This window comes from Macaca nemestrina, chromosome 3, assembly GCF_043159975.1.
Source record: "Macaca nemestrina isolate mMacNem1 chromosome 3, mMacNem.hap1, whole genome shotgun sequence".
In the NCBI taxonomy this organism is placed as follows: domain Eukaryota; kingdom Metazoa; phylum Chordata; class Mammalia; order Primates; family Cercopithecidae; genus Macaca; species Macaca nemestrina.
In genome coordinates, this window is record NC_092127.1 from 181,671,056 (window position 1) to 181,685,180 (window position 14,125).

The following is a 14,125-nucleotide window of genomic DNA, read 5'->3' on the forward strand; positions in this document are numbered from 1 at the left end:
TACAACTGAAGACCTTATTATGAGGCAAAACGATTCTGCTCCACTTTATGTTAACAGCTTAGCCCAGTAAAAATTTAGTACACAGCTCTAAAGGAGATGTTGTTATTGTCAGCACACTGCAAATGGATGATGGCAGAGGCTCAGTGGTTAGGGCATAGCACTCAGCTAAACACATGCTGTGGCCAGGATTCCACCGGGGTCATTCCGGTGTGAGACTGTGCCTGTAGCAGGCAGGGCAGCCTAAGCTCTCCGAATGAGACCTGAAGGTAAATATTTTCAACAGTAATCTTATATTAAAAATTCCCTCTTTACCAGCCTCTTGGAGCCTCGTAGAATCAGGCAATTTCCCTACTTCTAGAATCAGGGAATCCTCTGCTTATGTGGTAACTTCAGATGGAAAAAGGAACTCAGACACTAGGAAAGCTTCGGTAACTTCAGTCACCCATTCAACAAATATTTATTGAGAGTGGCAGGCAGGAAGAGATCAGACCATGGATGTAGAGAATCTCACATTTAATTTTGAGATCTTCCTTTTCCTGCCTCTGTGAACTTGGACAAGCTATTGCATATCTCCAGAACCAATTCCTGGTTTTGTAAAAGAGGAAGAATCATTGCATTCCCTACTAGAGCGGATGTGATGAGGGAAAAGGAGATATCAGGTAAAATGGGCTCAGTAGTTTGGCAGCTCAGATCATGTCATTATTGTTATTTTACTTCTCCATAGACATCACTGCTGGGGTCCTCTCCCCATCAAGGAGGGTCATTGCAAGGCTGAGTTGTCCTCCTATCCTGGCCACAGGGTGGACAGGGAAGGGCCTAGAGGAAGCGTTTAATGGCATGCAGGTAACCCCCCCTTTTCACTGGATTACATCCAGCACTTTCCCTGCAGGAACTGGCTCCCTTGGAGGGGCGTGACTGGGAGGAGCTGTGAGTAAGGTGCCATAGTGTTATAAAAACCCAGTGAGTGTTGTAAAAACCCAGTCAGCCTGCCTCCTGTTGAATAGTCCACCCTCCTTGCACTCTACCTGAGACAGCTGCAGCCTGCAATTCACTCCCACCTCCTGGGATTGCACTGGATCGGTGTGCTCAGAACAAGGTAAAAGCCTTGCTCCTTTAACAGCTTTATTACCTGCCACCACTTATCACTCCACCAAGGGCCTGGAGTTCCTTGGGCCTGCATTCCATCATGGGCAGGTGGGGGCTGAGCCCCACGTCCGTGAGAAATGACTGGGTGTTTTTCTGGCATATCTCATCTCCTCTTCACCATTTATTGCTGTTCTCTGCCCTTTTGTGATTGTCTTTCTCCTCCTTAACCCTAGAAGATGGCCAATTTGTAGGGTAGAAATCAGATCAGGACCATTTCCTGGGCCTGCCTCTTTTTATAAAAATTCTGTGCTTTGTTTTAAATGGAGCACAAATAATACAAATCATCTTATCATTATGTGTTATAACAAACTAAATTGTCATCATTCATAGTTGTTTTTCTTATTCTTTGGCAATGTTTTTAAAGGGCAGAGTAAATGTGAAAAGCAAAAAGGGATCAATCAGGGGTGACAGAAAGGAATAAGGAGATTGATCTGGCTACCCATACCAGCTTTGAACTTGCCCACTATGAGATCCTGAGCAATTTATTTACCTGTCTGAGCCTTAAGAGTCAGAGCTGTCACCCGGGATGACATATTAATAGCTAACTGGAAGGGCTCTTGCGTGGATTTAGCAAGGTGGGAATCAAACCCTAGACCAGTACTTAGCATATAGGAGGTGTCATATAGAAATTGGCTTCTCTTCTCCTGTTAAGCATGGGTTTTTAATTGTACACATGATCAGATCCATGTAGTTCAGTGTGACATTGATGTTCATCCTATTGATTCAATGATTTCTCATGATCCTTGTCTTCGATCTTGTAGTGTGAACTATCTGGTTGAAATTCACCTGTCTCCATCCTGGTTCACTTTGTGCAGGCAAATCAGATGACCACCACACCTTACACCTTTCCTTAAACTCTTACTTCCCCCAAAAAAGCTCCCCCACCCCCACAAACCCAGCCACCCCACCCAAACCCCAGGCATGTTCAACTCTGGGTCAACATCACCTTTCATGACGTTTACCACGTCCTTTCTCATTTTGGGCATCTGTCATGTCTTTTCTCATTTCGGGCATCCATGCCCATATGGAGTCAGGAGATAGAAATCCAGCGCTTTGGAGCTGAAAGAAAGTTTGGAGCAGTAACTTGTTTCAGATCAGAGACAGAGATGATGAGACAGATTCCCTGATCAATGCTATTTAAATTCTGCCAAAGAGTGGCCTCTAAGCTCTTTCAAGTCTGAGACTTTCTCAATCATGGTGATTTCTTCAACACCTAGTCTAGTGCGTGGCATATAGTAGGTGCTCAGTAAATGCTTGTTAAATGAGTGAATGAAAGAGTGAAGAGTGAGCAAATGCAGGAGTTAATGAGTGCGTAAATGATAAATGAGAATTCGTGAGGCTCCAAAGAGTGGTAGTTTTGTGATACTCAAGACTCAAGTCAAGTGGAAATGTGAGTAGACAGGCTGTTTGTCTAGTGACTCCAAGGAGCCAGAAGCGTTCTTGGTCTACTCTGAAATCAGGCAGGTACCTGTCAGGGTAGGGGGAGGCCAGTGTGTAGTCCTGCATAGCTGAACTGCTGCCTGCCACTGACTCACCTGCCTTTTGTCAAACAGGTGCCCGCCCAGTTGCAGCCATGAGGATCCGTAGCCTCACCCTGCTCTCCTTCCTCCTACTGGCTGCTCAGGTGCTCCTGGTGGAGGGAGAAAAAAAAGTGAAGAATGGACTTCACAGCAAAGTGGTCTCAGAACAAAAGGACACTCTAGGCAACACCCAGATTAAGCAGAAAAACAGGCCTGGGAACAAAGGCAAGTTTGTCACCAAAGACCAAGCCAACTGCAGATGGGCTGCGACTGAGCAGGAGGAGGGCATCTCTCTCAAGGTTGAGTGCACTCGATTGGACCATGAATTTTCCTGTGTCTTTGCTGGCAATCCAACCTCGTGCCTAAAGCTCAAGGATGAGAGAGTCTATTGGAAACAAATTGCCCGGAATCTGCGCTCGCAGAAAGACATCTGTAGATATTCCAAGACAGCCGTGAAAACCAGAGTGTGCAGAAAGGATTTTCCAGAATCCAGTCTTAAGCTAGTCAGCTCCACTCTATTTGGGAACACAAAGCCCAGGAAGGAGAAAACAGAGATGTCCCCCGGGGAGCACATCAAGGGAAAAGAGACCACCCCCGCTAGCCTAGCAGTGACCGAGACCATGACCACCAAAGCTCCCGAGTGTGTGGAGGACCCAGATACGGCAAACCAGAGGAGGACTGCCCTGGAGTTCTGTGGAGAGACTTGGAGCTCTCTCTGCACATTCTTCCTCAGAATAATACAGGACACGTCATGCTGATGAGGTCAAAAGAGAATGGGTTCCCTTAAGAGATGTCAGGTCATAAGTCCCTCTGTACACCATAAAGCTCTCTACAGTCGCCCCCAAAATATGAACTTTTGTGCTAAGTGAGTGCAACAAAAATATTTAAACAGATTTTGTAATTTTTGCTTTTGTGTTTCGGAATTTGCTTTATTTTTCTTGGAGGTGAGGTTCAGAGGCTGTTTCCTGCAGCGTGTATTTCCATGGCGCACACAGCTATGTGTTTGAGCAGTGAAGAGTGTTTGAGCTGAATGAACCAGAGTGATAATTTCAGCGCAATGAACTTTCTGCTGAATTAATGGTAATAAAACTCTGGTTGTTTTTCAGAAATACATTCCAACATTGCTTGGTTTCTCTGTGTCTGTTCCCAAATAAACTCATAAAGTAGTCCCCATATATCAATGGAAAAACTGTCTAAATAGCAACTTCTAGTTCCCCACCCTGCTCAAGTTATGTCTTCCCAGAATCCTTCTTTATAATTGTATCCATTGGTCTGTGGTGTTTGGTGCTTATTGAAGCATAATAATTAAGATCCCTGTTTTCAGGTGGGGTACCTGGTACATGATGTGTTTAAATCATTTGTCAGGGACTCATAGATGGTAAGAGGGGAGGTAGGATTGGAACCCAGGAGTTCTGACAGCTGAGTCTGCAGGGTTGAGGAACCTCTCCTACTGATGCATGTCAGAGATGCCCATTCCCTCCCCAACCCGAAGGACCCCTGCCATTCTTCATTCTTGGAGAAGGAAGGCCTAGTTAAGTACAGTGGCCCATGATAAGGGCTGTAAAGGAAGGGGGAGAGGGCTATAAGGAAAACCAGAGAGAGGAGGCAGAAACTGCTGTAAGATCTGGGCTTGAGTGTAACAGGGGAGGTAATAGTGGAGCTGGATTTTGGAAAGAGTATCTGTAGGAATAAAATGGGGCAAAGTGGAGGCACTTTAGGCATTTGATAACATGAATGAAAGTGAATAGATGGGAAGTTCCAGATTCTGGGAGAGGTCAGGTATCTGGGATCAGATGGGATGCAGCGATGAGACTGCCATTATTCATTTATACGTTAATATGAAGGATCTGAAAGTTGTATTTTAAGAGTTTGGGAGAGAGGATGAACTGTCCCCAATGCCTTGTCACAATTCCACAACCAGGGAAAAGAGGAGCAGAAGATGATGAAAGCACTGTTCTTTAGCATGTCTGATGGTGGCAGGGAGGAATGGCAGGTGGGGTGGGAGGAAAGCCTTTTACATTCACCAACCTACTGGGATGCACACTGAGGATGTCAGAGGCCAATCCACAGTGCCACAGTCGCAGAGCGACATTTGGATGTCATCATGATCATCAACAAAACGAACACTTATCTCTTATCTGCTATGATCAAGCACTGTGCTAAGGCTTTCCCATGGATGGTGCATTTATTCATTCACTCACTCATTCAACATATAACTTACAGGGCACTGACTCACGCCAGGTTGTGTTCCAGGCACCAGAGATACAGCCACGGATGTCCAAGAGATGAGTGCTCTGCCCTCCCGGAACAGTGGGAAAAGTGATGATGAGTTCATGATTACACATGAGTTAAAGACTATTAAAGCAAGGGAAGGGGACAAAGTGATCGAGGGTAATGAGCTTTAGATGGGGTGATCAGGAAATGCCCATCAGGAGGTGACTTTTGAGCCTAGACCTAAAAGGAGGAATCAAGCCAGGAAACTCTCCTGAGTAAGAATGTTCCAAACAGAGGGACCAGTCAGAACAAATGCCCTGAAATCATGGTTAATCTATTATTCCATCTTATTTGCCCCTTCTCTATGCCAGGAATTCTTCCAGATGTGAGAAATAGCAACCAAGGAAAGAGAAAAAATCCCTGTCTTCATGGCACTTCCATTCCCATGACAGGGATCATGATTGGCGTGTCGGAGAAAGGTCCAAGAGGGTGGGGTCACTGGTCACTGTAGGATGGGGCCTGGGGCCTGACCTGTGAACCCTACCACCAACTCCAAGAGCACTGAAGCAACATTCCAGACCCTCCCCAAGCTCCTTCAAGTCACACCAGAGAAAGAATATTTTCCCTTAAGGTCTACACAGGCTTTAGGCAGCCTGTGGCCCCCTCCTCCACATATATAACATAGCCCTGAGATAGAAAAAGACTGATAATCCCCTCCAGCAGTCATTCAACAGTCATCAGGTTTGTTATGGGTTGGCATGAACATTGGAGAACAGACCCAAAGCCTCCTTAAACTCCTCCAGGCCCACAGTTGCTGGTTCGAGTTCACTCCTGGCCTCTGGCCACTGGCAGAACTGGAAGGAGTTTTGCCTCTACCATAGAAGAGTGACCTGGATCTTGGCACAAAGTTTGCTTCTGCTGATAGATAACCAGTCTCAAGGCTAATTATTTAATCTTCTGAGCAGAAACGAGCTCATCTTGACAATGGAATCATGAAACCCACCCACTGTGAAGGGTCCTGAAACACTAACAATATCTCTGAATTTCTTAATACCATGCCAATAGTTAGATAATAGTTGTTCAACACCACTGACCATTTAAAGTCCACAGCAGGAGACTGAATTGTAGAGGGAAGTCAAAAGTCCCAGTGAAAACTCTCTAACTGTGGGAGGTTTTTGGTTTTGTTTGTTTGTTTCTGTAGTACAAGTGGCCAGGAGCCACCCTTATGGATCACCCACTATGTGTCAGTGGTTTTGCTCCATTGTCTCATGAATCCCCCACAACTCCATCCAGTAGAAGTCTCACCCTCATTTTCTTGATGAGGAAAGTGAGGCTGAGAGAAGCTGAGGAACCTGCCTGGGTTATGAAGTTATGAAGTGGCAGAGCCTATAACGAGAATCCCTGGCCTGGAGGCCCCAAGCCCTTTCTGCTCTGAAGTGCATGATTTTCTTCACTTGGTGAGCGAAGAGTGACATTTATGGTCTCTGGATGTGGGCCAAACTTGACAATGAACAAGATCCATCAGTCCATTCCACATATATATCCTCTTCCTTGTCCTTACAGAGAGAAAGTTCTAGAAGTGAACACTTCCACTGCACTCAGCCTCTGATCATAGTCACATGCTGAGGGGACATTTTAAGAACACAGTAAAAAGAAATATGTAAATAGAGGCTCCACAAACTTTACATTGACTTTCTTTTTTACCTTTTTTTCTTTCTTTCTTTCTTTCTTTTTTTTTTTTTTTTTTTTTTTTGAGATGGAGTTTTGCTCTTGTTGGCACGATCTCAGCTCACTGCAACATCTGCCTCCAAGGTTCAATCGATTCTCTAGTCTCAGCCTCCCGAGTAGCTGGGATTACAGGCACCCACCACCACACCCAGCTAATTTTTGTATTTTTAGTAGAGATAGGGTTTCAACATGTTGGCCAGGCTGGTCTCAAACCCTTGACCTCAGGTGATCCACCCATCTTGGCCTCCTAGAGTGCTGGGATTATAGGCATGAGCCACCATGCCTGGCTACATTGACTTCTATTCACCTTAGTGCTACATATTTTCTCCCTGAGAACTTTCTGGATATGAAGTAGAGAAGCCACCTTTCTCTGTGTGTGTGATCTTTAAGATATGACTTGTTTTGACAGCAAAAGATGGAAATTTTTAGGTAGGTAATATGTGCTGAAAAATAGCATATTTGTATCCCCTAAAGCCACTTGGAAGTGGGAATGTCTCTCTTCCCTTATAAAACCATATCTCAGCAGAAAGAGGGCCTCTTCCCTCCAGCACCCCAGCTCTGTGTGGTAACTCACAGTCACACCAGTGCTGACTTGAATTTCTGGAATCCAACATATCTCACCTAGCCTCTTTCCCCAGCCTCTCTCTGAAGTTGTTTTTGGCAGAACCAGCCAAGAATGCCAAAGTGTTTGGGGTTGAAAGCTTTCAAGCAGATATGACGCCAGTCATCCTCTGATGTGTTGGTTTGCTTAATGTGCTGTGTACAATTCTCACCTTGAAATGTCTCACTCAAAAATACTTCATGCAACAATATCCGAGAAAATCTTTATGAGACTCCCTCTGAAGAATGGGAGGAATGGGGAGAAGATTCTAGAAGAAAGCTGGCTTGGGACCTGGAGAACTTGAGGTGGGCTATCCAGGGGGAGTTTTCATAAAGTAGTTGAAAATGTGTGATACGCTTTGGCTGTGTCCCCATCCAAATCACATCTTGAATTGTAGCTCCCCTAATTCTCACATGTCATGAGAGGGACCCAATGGGAGGTAATTGAATCATGAGGGGCAGGTGTTTCCCATGCTGTTCTCATGATAGTAAGTCTGATGAGATCTGATGGTTTTATAAAGGGTAGTTTCCCTTCACAAGCTCTCTCTTGCCTGCAGCCAAGTAAGACATGACTTTGCTCCTCATTTGCCTTCAGCCATGATTGGGAGGCCTCCCTAGCCATGTGGAACTGTGAGTCCATTAAACCTCTTTCCTTTATAAATTACCCGGCCTCAGGTTTGTCTTTATTAGCAGCATGAGAACAGACTAATACAAAGTGGGTAATAACACAGCAGAAATGAAATCTGTCTTGTCCACCATCGTAGCCCTGGTGCTCAGTGCATGCCCAGCACACAGTGGATCCTCCATAAATATTGGTTGAGTGCATGAAAGAGAAAGAGAGAAATCACTGCAGGGGCAATGATTATGGGCTCCAGAGTAAAAGAAAAGTGACCTGCAACAAGTTATTTCATCTCACACTTGCCATTTCTAAAATGGGTCTGGAATATGTATCCAATAAGAACTAATCACAATTAAAACCTAAATCTTGGTCCTTACACATATGTATTCTCATTAAATATTTGCTATAAGTAAGTGAATGAAAGAACCAGTTAGCTGAGAGAGGAGATAAGAAGGCAATTTTCTAAAAGAAGGTACACCAGACTCAAGATAGGCCATGCCAAGGACCTGCCTGTGAGATGGAGCCTGGCTGTGTGCAGCATGATCATGGGGTTCCTAAAGCCTCTACCCAATGGGCCTTAAGAACCCTGTGCTCATGAACTTCACAGAAGCACTTTGCATGACGAAGGAGGAAGATGGAGACAAAGCCGGCACCTATGAGCAGCCTCTGCGACTTTCTTAACCTGACTTCCAGCTCACTTCCTACAGGCTCCTCCTGCTCAGGTTCCTGGGCATCTGCTTGACCTGAAGACCCTCCTGTGGGTACAGCAGCCCCTACCTTCGCTGCTCTTAGATCTTGGTGCTCAGGTGAGCCACTGATAAGAATAAGGATGCCACTTGCTGTGGGTGCTGGGTGAGCAGATAATGGATCTGCTTCGCTTCCCACTCTATTCTCAGCACCCACCCAGTGCATGGCAGCTGCTCAATAAACCTCAGAGGTTACCGAAGCGTTTCTCAACCTCGACACTGTTGAAAGTTTGGGCTGATAATTTCCTGGAGTAGGGAAAAGCCCTGTGCATGCCTGGCTGTGGAGTAGCATCCCTGGCCCATAGTACCCAGATGACTGTAGCAACCTTCCCCCTGTTATGACAACCAAAAATATCTCCAGAAGTTGCTAAGTGCCTCCTGGGGACAAAGTTACCCACAGTAGAGAACAACTGAACTACGGTAAAGTTGCAGCACACTCACAATTCACTTAGTCTCCTTCAACAATATGTGTCCTGCTGTGGAGGGGGAAAGAGAGAAGTGTAAAGACATCAACATTATAAGCAATTTAATCCACCCTTGGATGCAGTGAAAATATGCCCAGTATGTGCTTGAGAAAGCAGATGGGAGTTTGCTGCTTTTCTGTCTGTCTCTGGTCTTCCAGTGTTTAAAAATGTGTATTTTATTTTTGCTCTAAATGCAAACCAATGCCTTTATCTGGTACACAATGAAAGACAGGTTGTTAAGCGTAATTTTGACTAAAATAAATTTTTACAAACATAAGCACTGTCTCCAAAACCTGACTGCCAGGCACAATGGGATTTAGTAGTGGCACATTTGCTACCAAATGCTGTCAGAACTAGCATCCAAAGTAAAGCAACAGCCCCCTGCCGTTGAAAGTGGCCAAGGTGAGTGATGTCATAGGAGAGTCCCATAGTTATCTAGGATCCCTCAAAGCTGAAAGTGCCACCTGCTTCTACACCCACTCCCATTAACATGACTGTGAATTCAGTTCCCGGAATCATCTTTCCCGGACTGAGTATGAAGTTTGCTCTAAGCCAAATACTGGTAACCCCAGGGTTGGCTGGGGTTTTACAACGGCAGGCGTCCAAGGACCCAGATGGACCATCCTGGCATACGTGCCAATGTTGTTGGAAAAGCCCAGAGCCAAGCCCTTGCACTCTGGGAAACCAGGCAGGGCAAGGGTGGGGAGGGGAGTGGTCATGGTTTCAGAGCAGAAGCAGGTGTGGGGGCCAGACAGGACAAAAAAGTCCTAGCCAACATTTATTAGGTGCTTCGTGCATGCTAGAGGCAGGGCTTCCCAGCCTTGATGCAGGTTAGAATCACCTGGGGAGCTTTAGAAACTCCTGATGACCAAGCTGCACCCCAGAGCAGTCCTATCAGAATTGTAGGGGTGGACAGCTCAGGAATTTTTAAAGCACCCCGAGTGATAGCAATGGACGACCAAAGTGGAGGTCCACTCCTCTGGGCACTGTTCAAACTGCTTTCCCTGCATTAGCTCTTTCATTCTCATGACCACCCGATTGTCAAGACTGTCCAGGGAGTGTAAGGAGTTTTGTCAATTTCCAGCGTCACAGAGTTAGTAAGAGCAGAGCCTGGAACCTCCCCAGGCAGCCGTGCTCTCAAGCACTCATATTGAAGCAGAGGAGTCTGCTGTGGAGGCAGCCCCAAGCAGTGGAATGAGCAGGGCCCTGGGTTTGAAATCCATTCTGCCTCCCACTCTCTGGGGAGGCCTCAGGCAGTCATTTCATTTCTCTGATTGTCTTCGCCTTCTTGTCTATGCATTGGGGGAACGTTATCACCACTGCAGAGTGTAGGGAGGATTCAGTGAGATGGTGTTTATGAAGCTCCTGACAACATTTCTGGGGCATAGCCCAGTGCTCAGTTATTTATTCTTATTATTAGACCACATTGCCAAAAAATGGTTCAGCAGGTGCAAAAGCAGATATTGAAAAGGATCATCAAGAGACATTGACATGCTGGGCCGGGTGCGGTGGCTCACGCCTGTAATACCAGCACTTTGGAAGGCTGAGGCGGGCAGATAACCAGAGGTCAGGAGTTTGAGACCAGCCTGTCCGACACAGTGAAATCCTGTCTCTACTAAAAACACACAAAAAAATTAATCAGGCATGGTGGTGGGCACCTGTAATCCCAGCTACTCAGGAGGCTGATGCAGGAGAATCACTTACACCTGGGAGGCAGAGGTTGCAGTGAGCTGAGATTGCACCACTGCACTCCAGCCTGGGCATCAGAGTGAGACTCTGTTTCGAAAAAAAAGAGAGAGAGAGGGACTGACATGCTGAAGGGGCAGGTGTCAGGAGTCAAATGCGAAGGCAAAACGGAGGCAGCGTCCAGGAGGGAGGACCACGTAGTCCAATAGACATAGAACATGCAAGAACGGACAAGGCCAGGATGGCTGGGGGCACGGAAGAGGCCATGCCAGGCAGCACCTCCCCTGTCAACTGCACACCCTCACCCACACTCTTGATTGTGGCACCTGTGTTTAGCCACTTTGTTGTGTGGAAGATGTTGCGGCCACCCCATCTCCTTTAGTACTCCTTTTTCTCTTCCCTCCCTCTGTCCCCAGCCTATGCCCATTTTCTCCTAAGCCTTGCCTGGAAAAGTTCAGCAGACAACTGACATTTACTAAAAAGAAGCCAAGGTGAGACCCCCTGGCTTCCCTTCCCTACACCTTCAACCAGGGCCCTGCCCCTTTGAAAACAGACATTGAGGCCAGGCGAGGTGGCTCACACCTGTAATCCCAGCACTTTGGGAGGCAGAGCCAGGTGGATCACGAGGTCAGGAGATCGAGAGCATCCCGGCTAACACAGTGAAACCCCATCTCTACTAGAAATACAAAAAGTTAGCTGTGCGTGGTGGCGGGTGCCTGTAGCCCCAGCTACTCGGGAGGCTGAAGCAGGAGAATTGCTTGAACTGGGAAGCAGAGGTTGCAGTGAGCCGAGATCACACCACTGCACTCCAGCCTGGGCAATAGACAAGACTCTGTCTCAAAACAAAAAGAAAAAAAAAGAAGAAGAAGAAAAAAAGAAGAGACATTGAAAGAAGGAAGGGAGGAAGGAAAAAAGAATGTGCTATTCATTTTTTTTTTTTTTTTTTAGAATTTGAAAGTAATGATTGTACGTAACAACAAACCAACCAGAGAGCACAAACAAGTCAAAGGAAGAAAGAGCACAGGCCGGCCCATTCGAAGGCACCACCCTTCATGCTTGGGCACAAATTCTCCTTAGACACATACATAAATCTTTTAATTGGATGGTAATATCATAGGCTTACATCTTTTCTGTTGCTTAAAATATCACAAATCCAAAAAAAAAAAAATCACAAGCAACGTTGTTGATGGGCTTGTTGCTGCAACATCTTTTTAAGTATGAATCGTATTTTGTATGTGGATATATTGTGAGTTATGACAGGACCATCCCACTGCTGGAAAATCAGAATGTTGTCAACTGTTTGTTATTATAAACAATGCTGTTACAACCCATCCTTAAAGAGAAATCTCTTTTTAAAAAAAATCATTCTCCAAGGTTCAAGAGTTTGCTTTTGGCAATCAGGGGGTTTTGGGAATTTTTTTTTTTTTTTTTTTTGAGACAGGGTCTCATTCTGTCACCCAGGCTGGAGTGCAGCTGTGGCACAATCATAGCTCACTGAGGCTTCTAACTCCTGGGCTCAAATGATCCTCCTGCCTCAGCCTCCTGAGTAGCTAGGACTACAGGCTTACACCACCACACCCTGTTAATTTTTTTTTATTTTTTGTAGAGATTGGGTCTTACTGTGTTGCCCAGGGTGGTCTCAAACTCCTGGCCTCAAGTAACCCTACGGCCTAGGCCTCCCAAAGAGCTGGGATTACAGGCATCAGCTACCGTAACCGGCCAGAAAACGACTTTTATTATTGAAAAAGTCAAACATTTATAAGCAAAGAAGACCAGAGTAATGAATGCCAGCGTATCCGTCATCCAGCCCAAACAACTGTCAGCTCATGGCCCATCTTGTTGCATCTATGTGAGATCCCACTCATCCCCACTCCCTGGATTGTTTTGAAACAAATTCCAGACAGCATATCATTTCATTCGTGAGTATTTAACACATATCTCTCAAAGACAAGGCAAGAGTACGCATGTTTAAAACTCTTGGTATAGACTGCCAGACCGCCTGCCAAAAAATTCTGCAACAATTCCCATTCCCACCAACAGTATAAGAATGTGGCCAGGTCTTGGCCAGGTTATACACCACCAGTATAAGAATGTGGCCAGGTCTTGGCCAGGTTATACACCACCAGTATAAGAATGTGGCCAGGTCTTGGCCAGGTTATACACCACCAGTATAAGAATGTAGCTAGGTCTTTCTCCTCAGTCTTGTCAGCCCCGGATATATCAGTTCAGTGTCCAGTTAAGAAGACGTGAGGGAATGAGATGAAACTGAAACAGATAGTTCAACAGAGGTGATTAAAAATGGGAAACCAGGCTGGGCATGGTGGCTCACCCCTGTAATCCCAGCGCTTTGGGAGGCCAAGGTGGGTGGATCACCTGAGGTCAGGTTTTTGAGACCAGCCTGGCCAACATGGTGAAACCCGGTCTCTATTAAAAATACAAACATTAGCTGGGCATGGTGGCACATGCTGGGGAAGCTGAGGCAGGAGAATCTCTTAAACCCGAGAGGCGGAGTTTAAGTAGGCCGAGATCACGCCATTGCACTCCAGCCTGGGTGACAAGAATGGAAGAACTCTATCTCAAAATAAATAAATAAATAAAATAAAAATGGAAAACCAGTTACAAAGATATTGGAAAAGCCAAAAGGGCAGCCTGGGCACAATGGAGCAATCCAACAGCCAGAAACTTCCCACGGGAAGCCCCAGGGTTGGAATGACAAATGGAGGAAGCAGGGTTGCCAAAGCCCAGGGGCCAGGGCACCCAGTTAGAGCCAGGAAACCTTGGCAGGGCTGCTGCTGCAATGGAACCCTGGTGGGAGGAACCACCCCAGGGACACTGGAGTCACAGTGACTGCTGAAAATGCCACCAGAAACAGAGAGAAGCAATATCTTGGCTTCTTCCCTCCCTCTGCTCCTACTGGCCACACCTAATGAGAAGCAATGAGCAGGGGAGCCTGGGAAATGGGTTTGCATCCACAGCCTCACCCCAGCCTCATATAGACCAGTGGGGAGAGTGGGGGGATGGATCTGAGAGCCCGCAGGGCAGTGACAGGCACCCTGAGCATTGCTGATTTAGTTTAGCTTTTTTAATGAATATGATCTTTTCCGGACCAAAATACTCTTTAAGTCATGAGGGAAGGCATGAGTGTAGACTACAGAGAGAGAAACCACACTACTGGGGAGAATGCAAATGAGGACAACCCATTTTCAGAAGAATCTGTCAATAGCACTCTAAGTTTAAAATCACATTCCAGGCCGGGAGTGGTGGCTCATGCCTGTAATCTCAGCACTTTGGGAAGCTGAGGCGGGTGGATTGCTCTGAGCCCAGGGGTTTAAGACTAGCCTGGGAAACATGGTGAAACCTCATCTCTACAATAAGTACAAAAAATTAGCCAGGCATGGTGGC

At 46.1% G+C, this 14,125-nt stretch overlaps 1 protein-coding gene across 1 annotated transcript; it reads left to right on the top strand.

Annotated features, from left to right (window-relative positions):
- Positions 1 to 875: 875 nt before the first annotated feature.
- On the top strand, positions 876 to 3,890 carry LOC105487903 (fibroblast growth factor binding protein 1). Its single transcript, XM_011751562.2, has 2 exons — positions 876 to 1,096; positions 2,700 to 3,890. Exon 2 carries the CDS (start codon positions 2,720 to 2,722, stop codon positions 3,422 to 3,424), a length of 705 nt encoding a protein of 234 aa, XP_011749864.2. The 5' UTR covers positions 876 to 1,096; positions 2,700 to 2,719; the 3' UTR covers positions 3,425 to 3,890.
- The last annotated feature ends 10,235 nt before the right edge of the window (positions 3,891 to 14,125 follow it).

Excerpts from the sequence above, each read along its gene's own strand:
- LOC105487903 (XM_011751562.2), top strand. The coding sequence starts at position 2,720 with ATGAGGATCCGTAGCCTCACCCTGCTCTCCTTCCTCCTACTGGCTGCT.